Source organism: Ochotona princeps, chromosome 17, assembly GCF_030435755.1.
Source record: "Ochotona princeps isolate mOchPri1 chromosome 17, mOchPri1.hap1, whole genome shotgun sequence".
NCBI classification, from domain to species: domain Eukaryota; kingdom Metazoa; phylum Chordata; class Mammalia; order Lagomorpha; family Ochotonidae; genus Ochotona; species Ochotona princeps.
In genome coordinates, this window is record NC_080848.1 from 48,585,091 (window position 1) to 48,599,364 (window position 14,274).

General features: G+C 54.1%; 1 protein-coding gene across 1 annotated transcript in view; it reads right to left on the minus strand.

Annotated features, from left to right (window-relative positions):
• Positions 1–3,251: 3,251 nt before the first annotated feature.
• The window catches only part of LOC101529893 (protoheme IX farnesyltransferase, mitochondrial), a 130,669-nt gene continuing 119,646 nt past the window's right edge, over positions 3,252–14,274 (minus strand). Inside the window, exon 7 of the mRNA XM_004594883.2 lies at positions 3,252–3,893. Coding sequence (XP_004594940.2) covers positions 3,457–3,893 — 437 coding nt within the window. The 3' untranslated portion in view covers positions 3,252–3,456. The remainder of the gene's footprint in view (positions 3,894–14,274) is intronic.

Sequence of the window (14,274 nt, forward strand, 5' to 3'; positions counted from 1 at the left end):
CCCTTGCCTCTCTGCCTTTCTTGAAATAGGAGGGTTTGTGAATGCCAAGGTCACACATAAAAATCCATCCATGAATGTTTCACACTTGCCAACAAATGAACTACACTCCTCCTCCTCCTCAGAATGGATCTGTTTGGGCTCCTCTTTTTGATGCTGCCACATTAGCACAAAAATCCCTTGTGCAGCCTGAAGGCCAAGTGTCCCTTCCTACATGAGGGACAGTTTCATGGGCAAGGACCTCTTTGTGGGCTGTGGATGCCTCAGTCCACACATTCTCCTCTCTTCTTCCTGGAGTTCTAGGCACAAGCTGTTCTTTGGCAGGTGTGTGGCTAGGGCAGCATCGAGCTGCCGTGGCCTTCGCTTTTCCCTTGGACATGAACTTTGTGGCTCATTTCTGCCTCTTTGATATAGAAGAGTCCTCCCTCAGCTGTTGCTGAGAAGAGTAAACCTGACGTTTCAGAACTGAAGTTGAAGTGTAAGGGTGCTGCTGATTGAGGCGCCGTGGATGCCTTGTCTGTGGTTTTGTCTCCACCTGATCTGGACTCTGCTGGCTTGGAAGATCCCCAGGTAGGTAAGGTGTTGACTTGGCATCATGGGTCCTCACGGTGTTAATGTCCTTGGGCCAGGGACAGGCTGATCTCCAGTTGCGCCTGTAGGGAGACCTGGCCTTTCTTGAGGATGAGGATGAACTGGGGCGCCAAGTGACATTCTGCTTCAGACCTTGAGTCCTGGTCTCCAGCCCCCCACGAGCTGTTCTAGGGACTGCAGTAAAAACCTCGACATGGTGTGCACGCCCCAGTCACTGATGCCACTCAGGCAGGGTTCAGGGCTTAGAAGGCTCCACAAACTCAGCCCGTCTGATTTTCCTTCGGCTCCTCGGCCTTCCTCCGTGCACATACTTAGGCACTCTTCCTAAGATTGCAGAGAGGTTTGATGGAGGCAACCTTGGTGGAGGGAGGCTCCTCCTGCCACCAAGCGTTCCCAACAGGAAAATAAATGCAGGGCAGCACAGAGTCCTGGTGAGGGCAGACACCATTCGGGGCTTGTTTGGGCTAGGCTAACTGGGATGTACCCGAGCAAAGCTGAGCCCTCAGCAAGGTGTGAGGAGCGGCTGGGGAGTCTGGGAGGTGGGGTCAAGGAGGAGCGCAAGGTGGGGCTGGAGCACTGAGAACCCGACTTGACCTGGTCTCTGTGTGGCATACCCTGGGGTCTTCTGAGCAGGAGGGGAGCGAGTCCCCAGGAACAGTCCTTGGAGACCACCAGAAGGAGCGAGGCACATGCTGGCTGATTCTCAGCAGAATAAGCAGGTGCAAGGGAGAGAAGTTCATGGTCCTTTGCTTACTCTTCTCTATAAGCAAGTGTCAAAAACCCAAGGTGTTCAGTGACATGACCTTGAAGCATGAAATATCCATGTGTCTGAGCAGATGCATTTCCAGAGCAAATAGCTAACAGATGTATGCAAAATGGCTCCACGTCATTTATTATCAGGCTGTGAATGCCAACCAGTGCAGCGATACCCCTGAAGACAGATCTTGTGACGTGATGACCACTCCTCTGGGTAATTTATTCCAAAGACTTCACCGTCAGTTTATCAAAGAGGCACCTGCTCTTGTGCGTTCATTGCCACAGTACTCAGGATCGCTAAGGTATGGAACCAGCTCACTCAGTGGTGACCCAAGAGAGAAGACACGGTTTGAATACCATCATGGTATACTACCCAGTATTGAAAAACCAGAGATGCAGCTAGAACAAGAAGGCTAAGTTAGATGTGGAGGCTAATGATGGGGGTGTGTGGTCAAAGCTTCATTTAGACAGTCTGTATGTACAGCGCATACCACACTGAAGGCCACTGACGGTGACTATCAGACGCTCCAGCCACAACATAAAGACGAGTGTTTGAAGTAATGGCTATATCAACTGGCTTTATTCAGTTACGAATTATATTCGTGTATCACAGCATTGCTTAGGAACCCTTAAATAGATACAACTGTCATTTTCTGCTTCACAAACTATCTTTTAATTAAAAAAATAAAAATTGAGAAAAACAAAAAAACTACCCACAGGCTGTGTGTCCCCTGGCCAGGTCAGGTGCTAAGAGTCCAGGAAGTGTGTGGATTCAGCACAGAATGAACAGGGCTGCCGCAGGGAACTGCTGTTATGACCCAGTTTTATCGGAAAACTTGAACCGACATTATCTTACAGATCTGAATGTTCGTGTTGAACATTCCAGCGTTGGGTTCCCTCAGGGCAAAGAGCCGCCTGGACGCAGCCCAGAGGGAGTATCTGGGAGAAGTCGAAGCAGGGATTAGAAGCCCCTGGAGGTGGTCTGGACCTGTGTGCAGTGCAGTGACTTTAAATTCCAAGGTGGAGGAAAAAAGAAAAAAAAAAAAATCCTAACATCACTGTGTATCCCTTGAATCTGTGCCGCTGTAGTCTGTCCACTCGTAATACAAAGGATGCTTCCATCCCTGGGCAAAAGCCCCCGTGGGCCGCAGGGACTCCCTGAGAGTCACTTAAGTCCCCCAGGCTCAGGGGGCTCTGGGAGAGGAGGGGGAGGTTGGAGGGCCTCCAGGTGACACTGACCGGGTCTGGAAACCCTAAGTTGCACTTGGTCCCTCAGTACTGAAGCATTCCTGAGGGGGAGCCCAGTTCCTCCTGCTCCTGGGCTCTTCCAGCCGGACTTCCAGCTCTTCCAGCCGGACTTCTGCACTGGGCCGATTAGCAGCAGGGGGCTGGTACCCGCGGTGGGCAAGGATTACAGGAACCATCGTGGGCAATCAGAGCCAGAAACTGCCGTCCATTGCCTGCAGTGTCTGAAATGCTGATACATGAGGCAGGAGTGGGGCCAGGGGCTGGCACTTGCACTGACGAGGCACTGGGCAACCGTTTGGAACATTCCTTCCCAGGGGTGTGTCCCGTCATTGGGGTGGGATATGTGTGCAGAGAAAGCTCATTCAGTCACGGTGGGTGGGGGGATGCTCTTCTTGGGAGGACCTGGGCGGGAGGGGGGTGCTGGAGATGCAGGGGTGCTTATCTTGTCTGCACCCTGTCACCCCACTGGCAGGTTGGGGGTGTGTGTGAAAATCTGTGGATATGCATGTCTGTCTACATGCACGCGTGTGTATGCAGGAGACAGGAAAGGAAGAGGCACGCGTGTACATTCTTGTGAAGAAGAGTAAGCAAAAAACTGGGCGTGGGTTGATGTTAACAGATGTATGCACACGGCCAGCTTTCTATGGATGGGACCAGCTTGTATTTGGGCATTTCCGGCATTGCCATGGGGGGAAAAAAAGCCTGTCAAGTGATTGCCCAGCACCAATTTTACCAGCCGTTTTTCTTGTCCTGTGGCTCCAAGGACATCAAACTACTCCCGCCTCACAGCAAAAGAGGAAAAGGATTGTGCGTCTTGGCGGCGCTGCTCTGTCTGGGCCTCCCACTCCACCCGCCCATGCGCCCTCAGCTCGGGAGCTCGCCCGTGCCTGCGGTCCCTGCTGTCCCTGCTGTCCCCTCCGATCCTGTGGGCTGCCGCCGCTTGCACGTGAGCAGGAGCAGCAGGAGCAGCGGCAGGTGCCACAGGCTGCAGAAGAAGAGTTTCCGTGAGCTCTTCCGGTCCGCGTCCGCGTAGAAGCGGAAGCCGAGGTAGGAGATGTAGAGGTTGATGGGCAGGGAGATGACGGGGAAGGTCCACGTGGTGACGTCCAGCACCGGGGCCGCGGTGGAGAGTGCGATGAGGGCGAGGCAGTGGCGCAGTGCCACGCGCCGGCACAGCCCCGGGTGGGTGACGGACATCATGCAGTAGCCGCCCCGCGAGTAGTCTTCGCGGAGGCCCCAGCTCAGGGCGTTGAAATGTGGGAACTGCCAGGAGTAGAGGATCCCTCCCAGGAGAAAGGCTCCTGTGTGGTGTAGGGGAGAAGAGGGCAGAAAGCGGGGTCAGTGCGGGTGTCCACAGCAAGTTTCCTCTTGTCTAGCATCTGCCTGGCTCTGGGAGGGGCTGCACGCTCGTGCCCACCTCTCAGGGCATCTGCCACTGACTGGTGGCAGTCTCTGCTCATCCAGATGGGCCTGGAATGTCAGTGACGGGCAGGGTTCGGTGGAGAGAGCTGGCTGTGCTAAAACTCCACCTACCTTCGCACTTGGGAAAAGGTGTACATGTCAGGGGGACCTCTGGGGAAGAGCCTGCCTCGTGGGGGAGGGCTGTGCACCTGTGCCAGAGCACAACAGGTCCCACCCACTTGGGAAGGCTTGTTGGAAATTGAGCACAGCAGTATAGGGCTGCCGCTGGGCGGGGCCTCCCTGCTGGAACTTTTGGCTCAGTTGCCACTCCCCTCCCCCAATCCTCAGGGAATATTCTGTGAGTTTCCATTCCCTTCCCAGCGCAGTCAGTGGCTCCCTGGCAGCCCTGACCCAGGCCTGAGCACACCTCCAGGGTCCTGCTGGTATCCCTGGCATTCTCCATTGTTCTGTTTTCCTGCTCCACCACCAGGGGCTCCAGGGCAGGTGCCTGGCACCTTTTCGCAGGATCCCCTGAGTGACAGAGGCAGGGGTGAGACAACAGAAAAGAGCTCAATACACAGAGTGAACCACAGGCAGCCAGGCTTTGGCATAAGGAAACTCTGAACTTGAGAGCAAAGATGCCTGTGCGTAGCCCTGCAATTTATTCCCAACAAGGACATGAAGCCAAGAACATGATTCGGTTCCTTTCGCTAAGGGAACCCTTGCCCCACCTGTCACACCATGCGAACGCAGGCTGCCATTACTGAACATCTGCTATGGGACAGTCTTTCTTCCCTTTTGTGTAAGATTGACTTATTTATTTGGAAATCAGAGAGTTAGAGACAGACAGATCAGCCAACTGCTGGTCTGCTCCCCAAGTGGCCGCAACAGCCAGGGCTGAGCCAGGCAGGCAGAAGAAGTCAGAACCTGGAATTGCATCCGGGTCTCCTATGTGGGTGTCAGGGCAAGGAGGTGAGCTGGAAACCAGAGCCCTGGCTGGGAACAGAGGGGGCAACCAGGGCAGACAGTGAGAGGGTGAGGTTTGCCCAGTGGGCACAGGGGCCTCCTCTATGGGTGCGTGGGATGTCTGGCCCCAGCCTGAGGGACAGGAGAATGTTGGTAGAGAGAAACCAGGGTCAGGAAGGTGCAAGCTGTACTCAAGTTGTACTCAAGGTATCCATGTCACTTTCACTCTGGTAATTAAAAAGAAGACAGGAAGGCTAGTGTGGCCAAAGGGCTGGGAACCGCGGGGGAGCGAGGCACTCTGGGACAAGGCTGGAGAGGGAAGGAAGCCAAGGTTGAGTTCTCTGCGAATAGCAACAGAAAAGACTTTGTATGGAGAGTGTGCTCCTGTGTGTGTGTGTGCGCCTGGGGCCCGTGCTAGCGCATTTTGGGGTCAGGGAGGATGCACTGTGAGAGAAGGAGACCCAGGAGGTTGACGAGAGGGACCAATGAGGATGGAGATGGAGAGAGCAGGAACGTGACCAGGACTCAGGAGGTAAAAGGTTCCAGCACAGAATAAAGAAGACAGGGCTGAAAGCCCAAGGGCCCCAGATGTAAGAGGGGTCTAACACCCAGGGCGTGGGTGTGCCCGGGGCTGGGGACACACTGGCTCCTGAGAAAATCCTGAATAGTGATGCTGATGCTGCTGGTGGGAGGTCCTTGTGCATCACGGCAACCAGGATCTACGAAGCGCACAGGAACAGTACGGCCAGCAGGGCCTCAAACTCAGCAAGTGCTGACTTCTGGGAAACCATGCCCAGGGCACAGAGTCCCAACTCGGCCCAGTGGCAGTGCCAGCCACAGGAGTTGCCGTGAACGTGCTGGATCCGTTACCAGGGAAACTCATGACAGTGTCTCGTGTGCCAGGCATGGTGCTGCAGGCCGCAGACCAAGGCACACAACACCAGGTCCTGCTCAAAGGATGGTGGGAGAGACCTCCCAGGATCATTGCTAGTGGTGGCGCCAGCCAGGGAATCAGGATGGGGTGGGAGCTGAGAACACTTGGGGAAGGCCTCCCATAGCTGGCCAGCAGGCCGAGCACACTTCAAGGGGAACAGCAGCACGGGCTGGAGCCAGGGAGTGGCATCTGGAAAGCAGTAGACAGCAAGATGGCGCTGATGGGCGGGGGGCCGCAAGGGACACGGTGCCAGTCCCTGGGGAGGGTGGCGCACACAATGGAGACAAATAGAGCTTCGGTTCCGGCCTTGTGAGGTCTGAGGGCTTTGCAACATGCCGAGTAAAACACCCTGTGGCAGGGGAATGGCGAGGGACTGCACAAAGTTTATGGAAAAGGGCGTATTACGGAACCAAAATGTTCTTGCAGTAAAATAAACTCATTCCTGGGGGTGGGGGGAGGTTGGGTTAAGCCGCTGCTGTGAAGTCAGCATCTTCTATGGCAACAGTGGTTGGAGTTCCAGTGTCTGCTTCCGACCCAGCTCCCTGAAGCAGTAGGCAGTGGGCAGTGGGCCAAGTCCTCAGGCCCCCTGACACCTGGGGGATGACCCAGAGAGAGTTCCAGGCTCCTTGCTTTTGTCTGGTCCAGCCTGAACTTTTGTGGCTATTCAGAGAGTGAGTCAGAAGATGAAATATCTTTCTTTCCCCTCTCCCCTGCCACCACTTTACTTTTCAAATAAAAATATTATCTTCTAATGGATTGTTACATGAACTTAAAAAATGAATTTTTTCTCTTTCTCTGAAAGGCAGAGAGCTCCCACCTGCTGGCTTACTCCCCAAATGCCCGCAGGAGCTGGGACTGGGTCCCACGAAAGGCAGGAACCAAGAGCTTAGGTGAGCTGAGGAGACTCAGCCAGCTGACCCATTACTTCTCTAACCCAAGGCAGATGCTCCTGGCAGGAGGGCTGGGCTGCGCACCCATGCGCTCTGACATGGGATGCGGGCATCCCCAATGGCACCTTGGTCACCGTGCCCAATGCCCACTCTGGGCACAGGAATTTTTATGAGGTTCCCTCTTAGGGTAGGTGGATGCTCCCTAATGCTCGCAGCAACCCTGTCTACAGCTGTGGTCAGCACCACCTCACCGGTGACGACGTCATTAACTCTTTGAGGAGACTCAGCACAGTTGCTGCCAAGCTGGGAGCACGCCCACCCCAACAACCTGCTGCGTGGGAGTTCAAGTGCTGTGGGAGCGGGCACGAGCAGGTGGGTCAGCAGGGAAGAGGGCAGAAGCACTTTCTTCTTCTCCTCTTCCCTCCCCTACCTTTTCCTTTTTTTTTTTTTTTTTTTTTTTTTTAAGATTTAGTTATTTTTATTGGAAAGGCAGACTTACAGAGAGCTGATCTGAAGCCAGGAGCCTTCCCTGGGCCTCCCACGCAGGCACAGGGTCCCAAGGCTTTGGGCCATCTTTTGTTGCTTTCCCAGACCACAAGCAGGGATCTGGATGGGAAATGGAGCAGCTGGGACTTGAACAGGAACCCATATAGGGATGTAGAAACTTGCAGGTGGAGGATTAGGCAGCTGAGCTACTGTGCCTGTTCCAGAAGCATTTTCTAGTTCATTAAGAGCCCTGGTACTGTACATATGCTATTTATACACATAGTTACATATGTATGAACTATGGTTCTACTACAGATAACATTTTTCCTGACAAGGCGCATTCCTGGGGAACTAGGACAAAGGGCAGTAGGACCATCCAGGCTCTGTGGGAGGTGGGCTTCTCTCTGTCTTGATATGGAAAGATAAGATACCCTCTGGCTTTCCCTGGTGAAGGGGAGGGAGCTTGGTCCATTCCTAAGAAAGACAGGATGCCTCTCTGGCAGGGGAGAGCCAGCAGACTTGGGGCCACATCAAAGCTTGGGCTTGACAGCTGGTGCATAGAAAACCACCCCCTACCTCCCCCACGCAGCCCTGCTCCAGCTACCTCTCCTCCTCACCTAAGAGATGGAGAGCAAGCCCGTCTTCATCAAGACGAGGTGAGGGAGAAAGGAGAAGGCTAGAATTCACCCGGGCAGGCAAACACAGCCCAGTGCCGCTTCCTTCAGAGGCCTCAGCTGCCAGCCACCTGGATCTGTGCTCCTGGACTTGGCCTCACGCCCCCAGTCGGCCAGCCAGCTGTGGCAGCAGACAGCGCGGGGCGCTGAGCCACTGGGCGAGTGCGCAGACCCTGTTCTCCATTCTCCACGGCCTCTGCCAGGAGAAAGACAGGCATCACAGCCCAGGGTGCCCTCAGGGGCAGGGCTGGTGGGGGTGGCACCTCGTCCACTTCCAGGAAAGAAGGGAAGGCTTCCTGGAAGAAGGCGACTGCAACCGAGTGTGGCTGTGGCTGCTGCATTTAATCCATCCACACGAACCGTGTCTGCTTCTGTTCAATGAATCCTCTCATTTTCCTATCTAATCCTTCAGAATCCTTGCACACATCTGGCTTAATGAGATGTGGAAGAAATATATATATGTATATAAAAAACCACTTCCTATTTTATGCTTCCTTCCATTTATTCCAAAGACAGAGAAATAAGAGGAAGGGATCTTGGAGCAGCAGGGACTCGAACCAGCTCTCACAAGGGCTGCTGGTGTCCCCGGGAGCAGTTTGACTCTAGAAGCCACAACAATGTGCCCCTCTACTTTCTCCCTTGTGGTCACTACTTGTCACCCACTGGTGACTATGAAAGGTGTGTCCTCTCTGGGGGGTCTGGTGCTTCCTGGCTCTGAGGCACTTCCGGGGAGAGCACCCAGGGGTTGTGCGTGGCTCCACTGACTGCCCTCTATCCACAGGCGTGGAGAGGGGCTCACCTACTGAGCTGGGTGCCCACAGTTGCAGAAGACCCTGGTGGTGGTCCCCTGCCCTGACTGGCAAAAGCCTTTCTGGGTGGGGGTGGGGCTACCCAGCACGTTCCTGGTCACTCCAAAGCCCATTTTGAAAAGCATCTCTGGAAACATCTGGTCAGTCATTCCTCCACGGGCAGGCTGGAGCCGGGGTGGGGAAGAGAATCTCACAGGTCCCCACCTTTGCCCCCAGCCAGAAACACCTTGGCATCTTTTTGCTGACAGACAAAAGCAAGGCCATCCCAGGCTTGTGGCTCCCTAGCAGAATGGAGATAGGAACCCCTAAATCCAGGCTGGGATTTCCCCATAAAGGCTCTGGCAAGGAAACTGCCCCCAGGAGCAAGTTCAGTGGGTGGTGTCGGCTGGCTTTCTGCCGGATGCCCAGTGGGCTCCCTCCCGCCCCCACCCAAACCCATTTCTTGTCAATGCACCGTCCATGCATGGCCTTGCACGGGACAAACATGTCTGGCTGCAGCGAGCCTTGGAGCCGGGCCGAGGGCGCCTCCCCTGCCCAGGACAATGGGCTGTCCTCTCAGTGTGGCCTTCCGTGGCTTGTCTGGACTAGGGCAGGTTCTACTTGTGTTTTCAGGGATCCATGGTTATGTAAACTGGGGGTGAGCTGTGGGGGATGGGGAGCCACAGGGGTGGGAGGAGAGGCGGGGGCGCCAAGCCAGCCCCAGAGCTTCATGGTCAGGGATTTCAAAGGCTCGCTTTTGAGGACTGACACAAAGGAGCTTGTGGAACGGATTCAGCTGCCGTGGAGCAAATGGACTTCTATGGGCCTGCAGATAAAGGGAAGAGGACGCGGGGCCAGTTTATCAACTGCGCAGGCCACAAAGGAGGAGGTGAAAAGTCCTCTGAGCACAGGCCATAGAGGGGGCAGCAGGCGCTGGCCCTGCCAGAATTTTCATTCTCTGCCGGGGACTTAGGAATAATGAAGACAGGGGCCCGGGGACACAGCTCCATGCTCCCTTGCCTTGGAAGACGCCCCTGGGAGGGACATGGCTCAGCCGCTGACAAAGGTCTTCCCCAACCCGCCCCCAAGCCTCTCTTCTAACCACCTCCCTAGAAGGATGCTTCAAGCACCTGTGGCTTCTCTTGGAAACTCCAAACAAAACAAAAATCAGTGCTGCCTGCTCCCCGAGCTCCCCCTGGATGTTGCTGTGTGGATGCGCCTGGACGGCCCTGGTGCCGTCATTGACCCAGCTCCCTAAGAGCCTGCGATCAATTACCCTCACTGGGCTTCGGCTGAAGGGACCTGTGTTTGCCTCCTGTCACACTGCCGTGCCGACCCCGGGTCTTGGCAGCGCCCCTTCTGCTACGTTCTTTCCCAGACTTCCTTGTTTCCATTGTCAGTGAGAATACCGGAGTCAATATTGTTTGTTTGCTAATCTCACCGGGAAAATGTTCCTTGTTTATTGTGTCTTAATGACACCGGCGGCTGGTCACATGAACACAGACAACCGGTTTCTGGAGTGAAGGATTTTCACATCGAAGTAATCTTGTCAAGGCAATCTTTCAAAAGGGCTTGGGTTTGAACGGTGCCTGGCACTTAGTAAGTCCCCCATAAATATTGTAGAATGGAAGACATGAGTCGGGTTCTTTCTGTCACTCCTACTTCCCCATCTGGGAAGAAAGGAGCTGAAACAAGCCTGAGGAACACTGATTATTTTTTTTTTGCAGTTTATCAGCCTAAAGGAGAAAAAAAAAACCAACAAAAACACCTCATTCTCTTTCTGCTACTGACTCCATCCATCCGCCAAACGCCACTTATGCTAAGAGCCCATTTCTGAGGTCGCATCTGTAACTGAAGGTTGGCTGACACAAAATTAATGCTTCGCGCCCGATGTCAGCATCACCCACTGAGGGCAACCAGCCAATCAGCTCAAGCCTGGTGTGCCTTCCATAAGCCTCCACGACTTGGGATCTATTTCTATTTAAGAAAATGACCTTCCCCTCCCTCCCCCCTGCCGAAAAAAGGAGAATTGAGTTCTTCTAAAAGAGAAATGGGAGCTTGGGAAGAGCGCTGACCTGGCAGGCAGGGCGGAGGGAAGGGAATCTACCCCCACCAAGTCCCTGAGATAAACAGCCCCCAGAGATAAACAGCACCAAGACGCTTAATGTTCCGGGCTCCAGGCTGCTGGGAGCTGGGAGGCAGCTGGCAGGCACTTAGCTGCAGGGTCACGCCCCTGCCCTCACCCCGGTGGACTCCTCCGCCAGGGCCTGGTAGGTCACTTCTGTCATTGCTGTCACTGGCCAACAAGCTGGCCAGATCAGGGGCCGCGAAACAGTCCTCCTTGCTCGGCCTTCCCGGTTCCGCTTGGAGGAGCATCTGGTGTCTTCTCTGAGAGCAGTGCAGTTCTCCCCGCCACCTGCCACCCGTGAAAGGGAAGGGAATCAGGAAGGTGAGCAGGGAAGCAGTTCACCCAGGTGCAATCCCATTACAGCCACGACTTCTGGGAAAGCAAGCTGGACCTGCCCTTCAAGTGGCTGGGGCTGCCACAGAACAACAGGCGCATGAGGCTTTATCACGAGTGCTCTCTACCGGCTCATCCCCTTGATTCTATTTTAAAGATTTATTTTATTGGAAAGTCAGATAACAGAGAGGAGGAGAGACAGAGAGAAAGATCTTCCATCTGTTCATTCACTCCCCAAGCAGCTGCAATGGCTGGAGCTGAGCTGATCCGAAGCCAGGAGCTAGGAGCCTCTGCCAGGTCTCCCACACAGGTGCAGGGTCCCAAGGCTTTGGGCTGTCCTCAACTGCTTTCCCAGGCCACAAGCAGGGAGCTGGATGGGAAGCGGGGCTGCAGGTGCATGAACCGGTGTCCATATGGGATCCCGGTGAGTGCAAGGTGAGGACTTTAGCCGCTAGGCCACCACACCACACCAGGCCTATCCACTTGATTTTCTACCTCACTCCTGGGCTGGGCTGGGCTGGGCTGGGCTACCAGAGGGGACACTGATAAAATGCTCCTCCCTCCCCCTCCCAAGAAAACCTCACAGAGTTGCTGTAGGTAAACACCACCACCCACACCAGAATGCCAGGGGATGTCTTAATCCTTATTTACGTTTTAGGGTTTTTTTACAGGAGGGCAGGAAGGCAACATAATCTCTCCAGTGCTCCAGGCCTCCCCTGATGGTCTTTTCTGACCACAGAAATGCCCACATGTCACACAGAGGGGACTGGGATTTAGGCTCATGCTGCTTAGGAAGTACCTGGCACCTGGCTCTCCACAGTCACCCAGCTGCTTCTCTGTCCAGCTATCCTCCCCACCACAGGGTTCGCTCCTTCCACACGGGGCTGTGAGGTCTCCATGTCTCCATCAGCTCGTGCCGTGAGTTCCTGCCTCCCAGTCCTGACCATCACCTACTGACTGCCCCTGCCACTCCAAAAGCCTTCTGCTAAGGGGCATGCAGCCTGATCTGGGGATCAGGATGGGGTGTGGTCTGATCCCGGGACCAAGATGGGGTGCAGCCTGATCCGGAGACCAAGACAGGGTGCAGCCTGATCCGGGGACCAAGACAAGGTGCAGCCTGATCCGGGGAGCATGATGGGGTATGGCCTGATCCTGGACCAAGATGGGGTGCAGCCTGATCTGGAGACCAAGACAGGGTGCAGCTTGATCTGGGAAGCATGATGGGGTACGGCCTGATCCTGGACCAAGACAGGGTGCAGCTTGATCTGGGAAGCATGATGGGGTGCACTATGATCTGGGGACTAGGACAGGGTACGGCCTGATCCTGGACCAAGATGGGGTGCACCCTGATCTGGGGAGCATGAAGGGGTATGGCCTGATCCAGCAACCAAGATGGGATGTGGTCTGATTCAGGGACCGGGTCAGGGTGCAGTCCGAGGGTGGAGTAATGTTCAGAAGATCTGCCTCCCATTAAACACATATCCTTCATGGAGTCTCCCATGCGCAGGTGCACTGGTGTGTGAACAAGCTGCTCTTTTGAAGCACAATTTGGATGTTTCGGGTCAGCTCAGCTCTGGCTGTTGCAGCCACTTGGGGAGTGAGCCAGAGGATGGAAGATCTTTCTCTCTGTAAGATCTGACTTTCCAATAAAAACAAATGAATAAAAGATGGCATTTCAGAAACTTCTCTGATCCTAGGCTTCTCCAAGTTGATCAGCCTCGGTAGGCTTACTATAGAAGGAAGGATTCCTCGCGGCCAGCATCCACAGGTATCCCACCAAGATGAGAACCTACAAGATCAGACTCTCCTGGACGAGACATGTGACACGCCTGGTGGTCCTGCTCACGCTCTCTGCCCCCACTTGGGTATGCCCAAGGAACCCCAGTGCGGGGGAGCTCTTTCTGCTTCTGTCTCAGTTGCTTAGTGGTTCTGAAAGTGTTGTTCCTAAACTTTACCCAGGAGTTTATGAGAGATATAGTTCTCGGATGCGACGGGAGGGTGAGCGCATCGGCAACTTTCCAGGGCCCAGCCCAGGAATGTGCTTTAGTTTCATGAAGACCACAAATACAGTCTCATAAGCTGACCTGTTGTTTAAAGGACCCGTTCATGTAAGGACCAAAGGATGCTGCCTAAAAAGGCAGTCAGTATGGCAGGCATCAATGTGAATGTGATCTGTCTGCAGTGACGAGTGGCTCTTCCACCTGCCCTGCCCGTACAGCCTGAGACACTGAGCCAGGACTGAGATTGAGTGGCTCTTCCACCTGCCTGCCCATACGGCAGCTCCCAGCAACACGTGACTCGAGGCATTGAGCTGGGACTGAGAAATTGGATTTTTAAGCTTATTTAAATAGTCATGTATGGCTAGTATGGCCACCTTACTAGTCAGCGCAGTTCTGGAAGCTGGCAAAACTACAACAAAGTGTAGTCAACCCAGTTCCTAGAATCCTAGGATTCTGTGGCTCTGTGACTGTCACCTGGAAGCAGGAAGGTACATAGCTACCAATCCCTTCATTCAGCTTGTTCAAAGATTTACTGCTTCTCTCATTTGCACTATCCAATTCACCTTTTGAAATTTCTCTGAAGTGGTTTGAAGGGTTATATAAAGTTTGATTTTGGGGTGCAGTAAACTGAGTGTGTGTAGCATTGCATATTCTCAGGTTTTAAGAACAAAGGACGTAAGAGAAGACAATCTCAAAAAGTGCCTGGGAGGTGTTCTTTCTGGCTGTGGAGACCTCTCACCTTCCTTCGTTTTGTTCTATCAGTTTTGTTCAGGTAGATAATGCGTCTCTCTCTCTCTCTCTTTTTTTTTTGCCCCAGATCTTTTACTTTCCAAACTGAATGAGTCATGGCCTCTCCTCGACTGTCCATTACTAATAAGTTCTGTATGCAACACGACAAGAATACTTTACATGAGATTCTGAGCAGTTGAGCCAAATCTAAACCATCCCTGAGTACAACAGGGTCCTGTGGCCCTCACTGAGAACCGGCACTCCTCATCAGACAGGCAGGTGGCTCAGAGCACGGAATCTGAGCGATGTGCTTGAGGAAGGATGGGTGTGCAAGGTGCAGAGCCTCAGGAGTC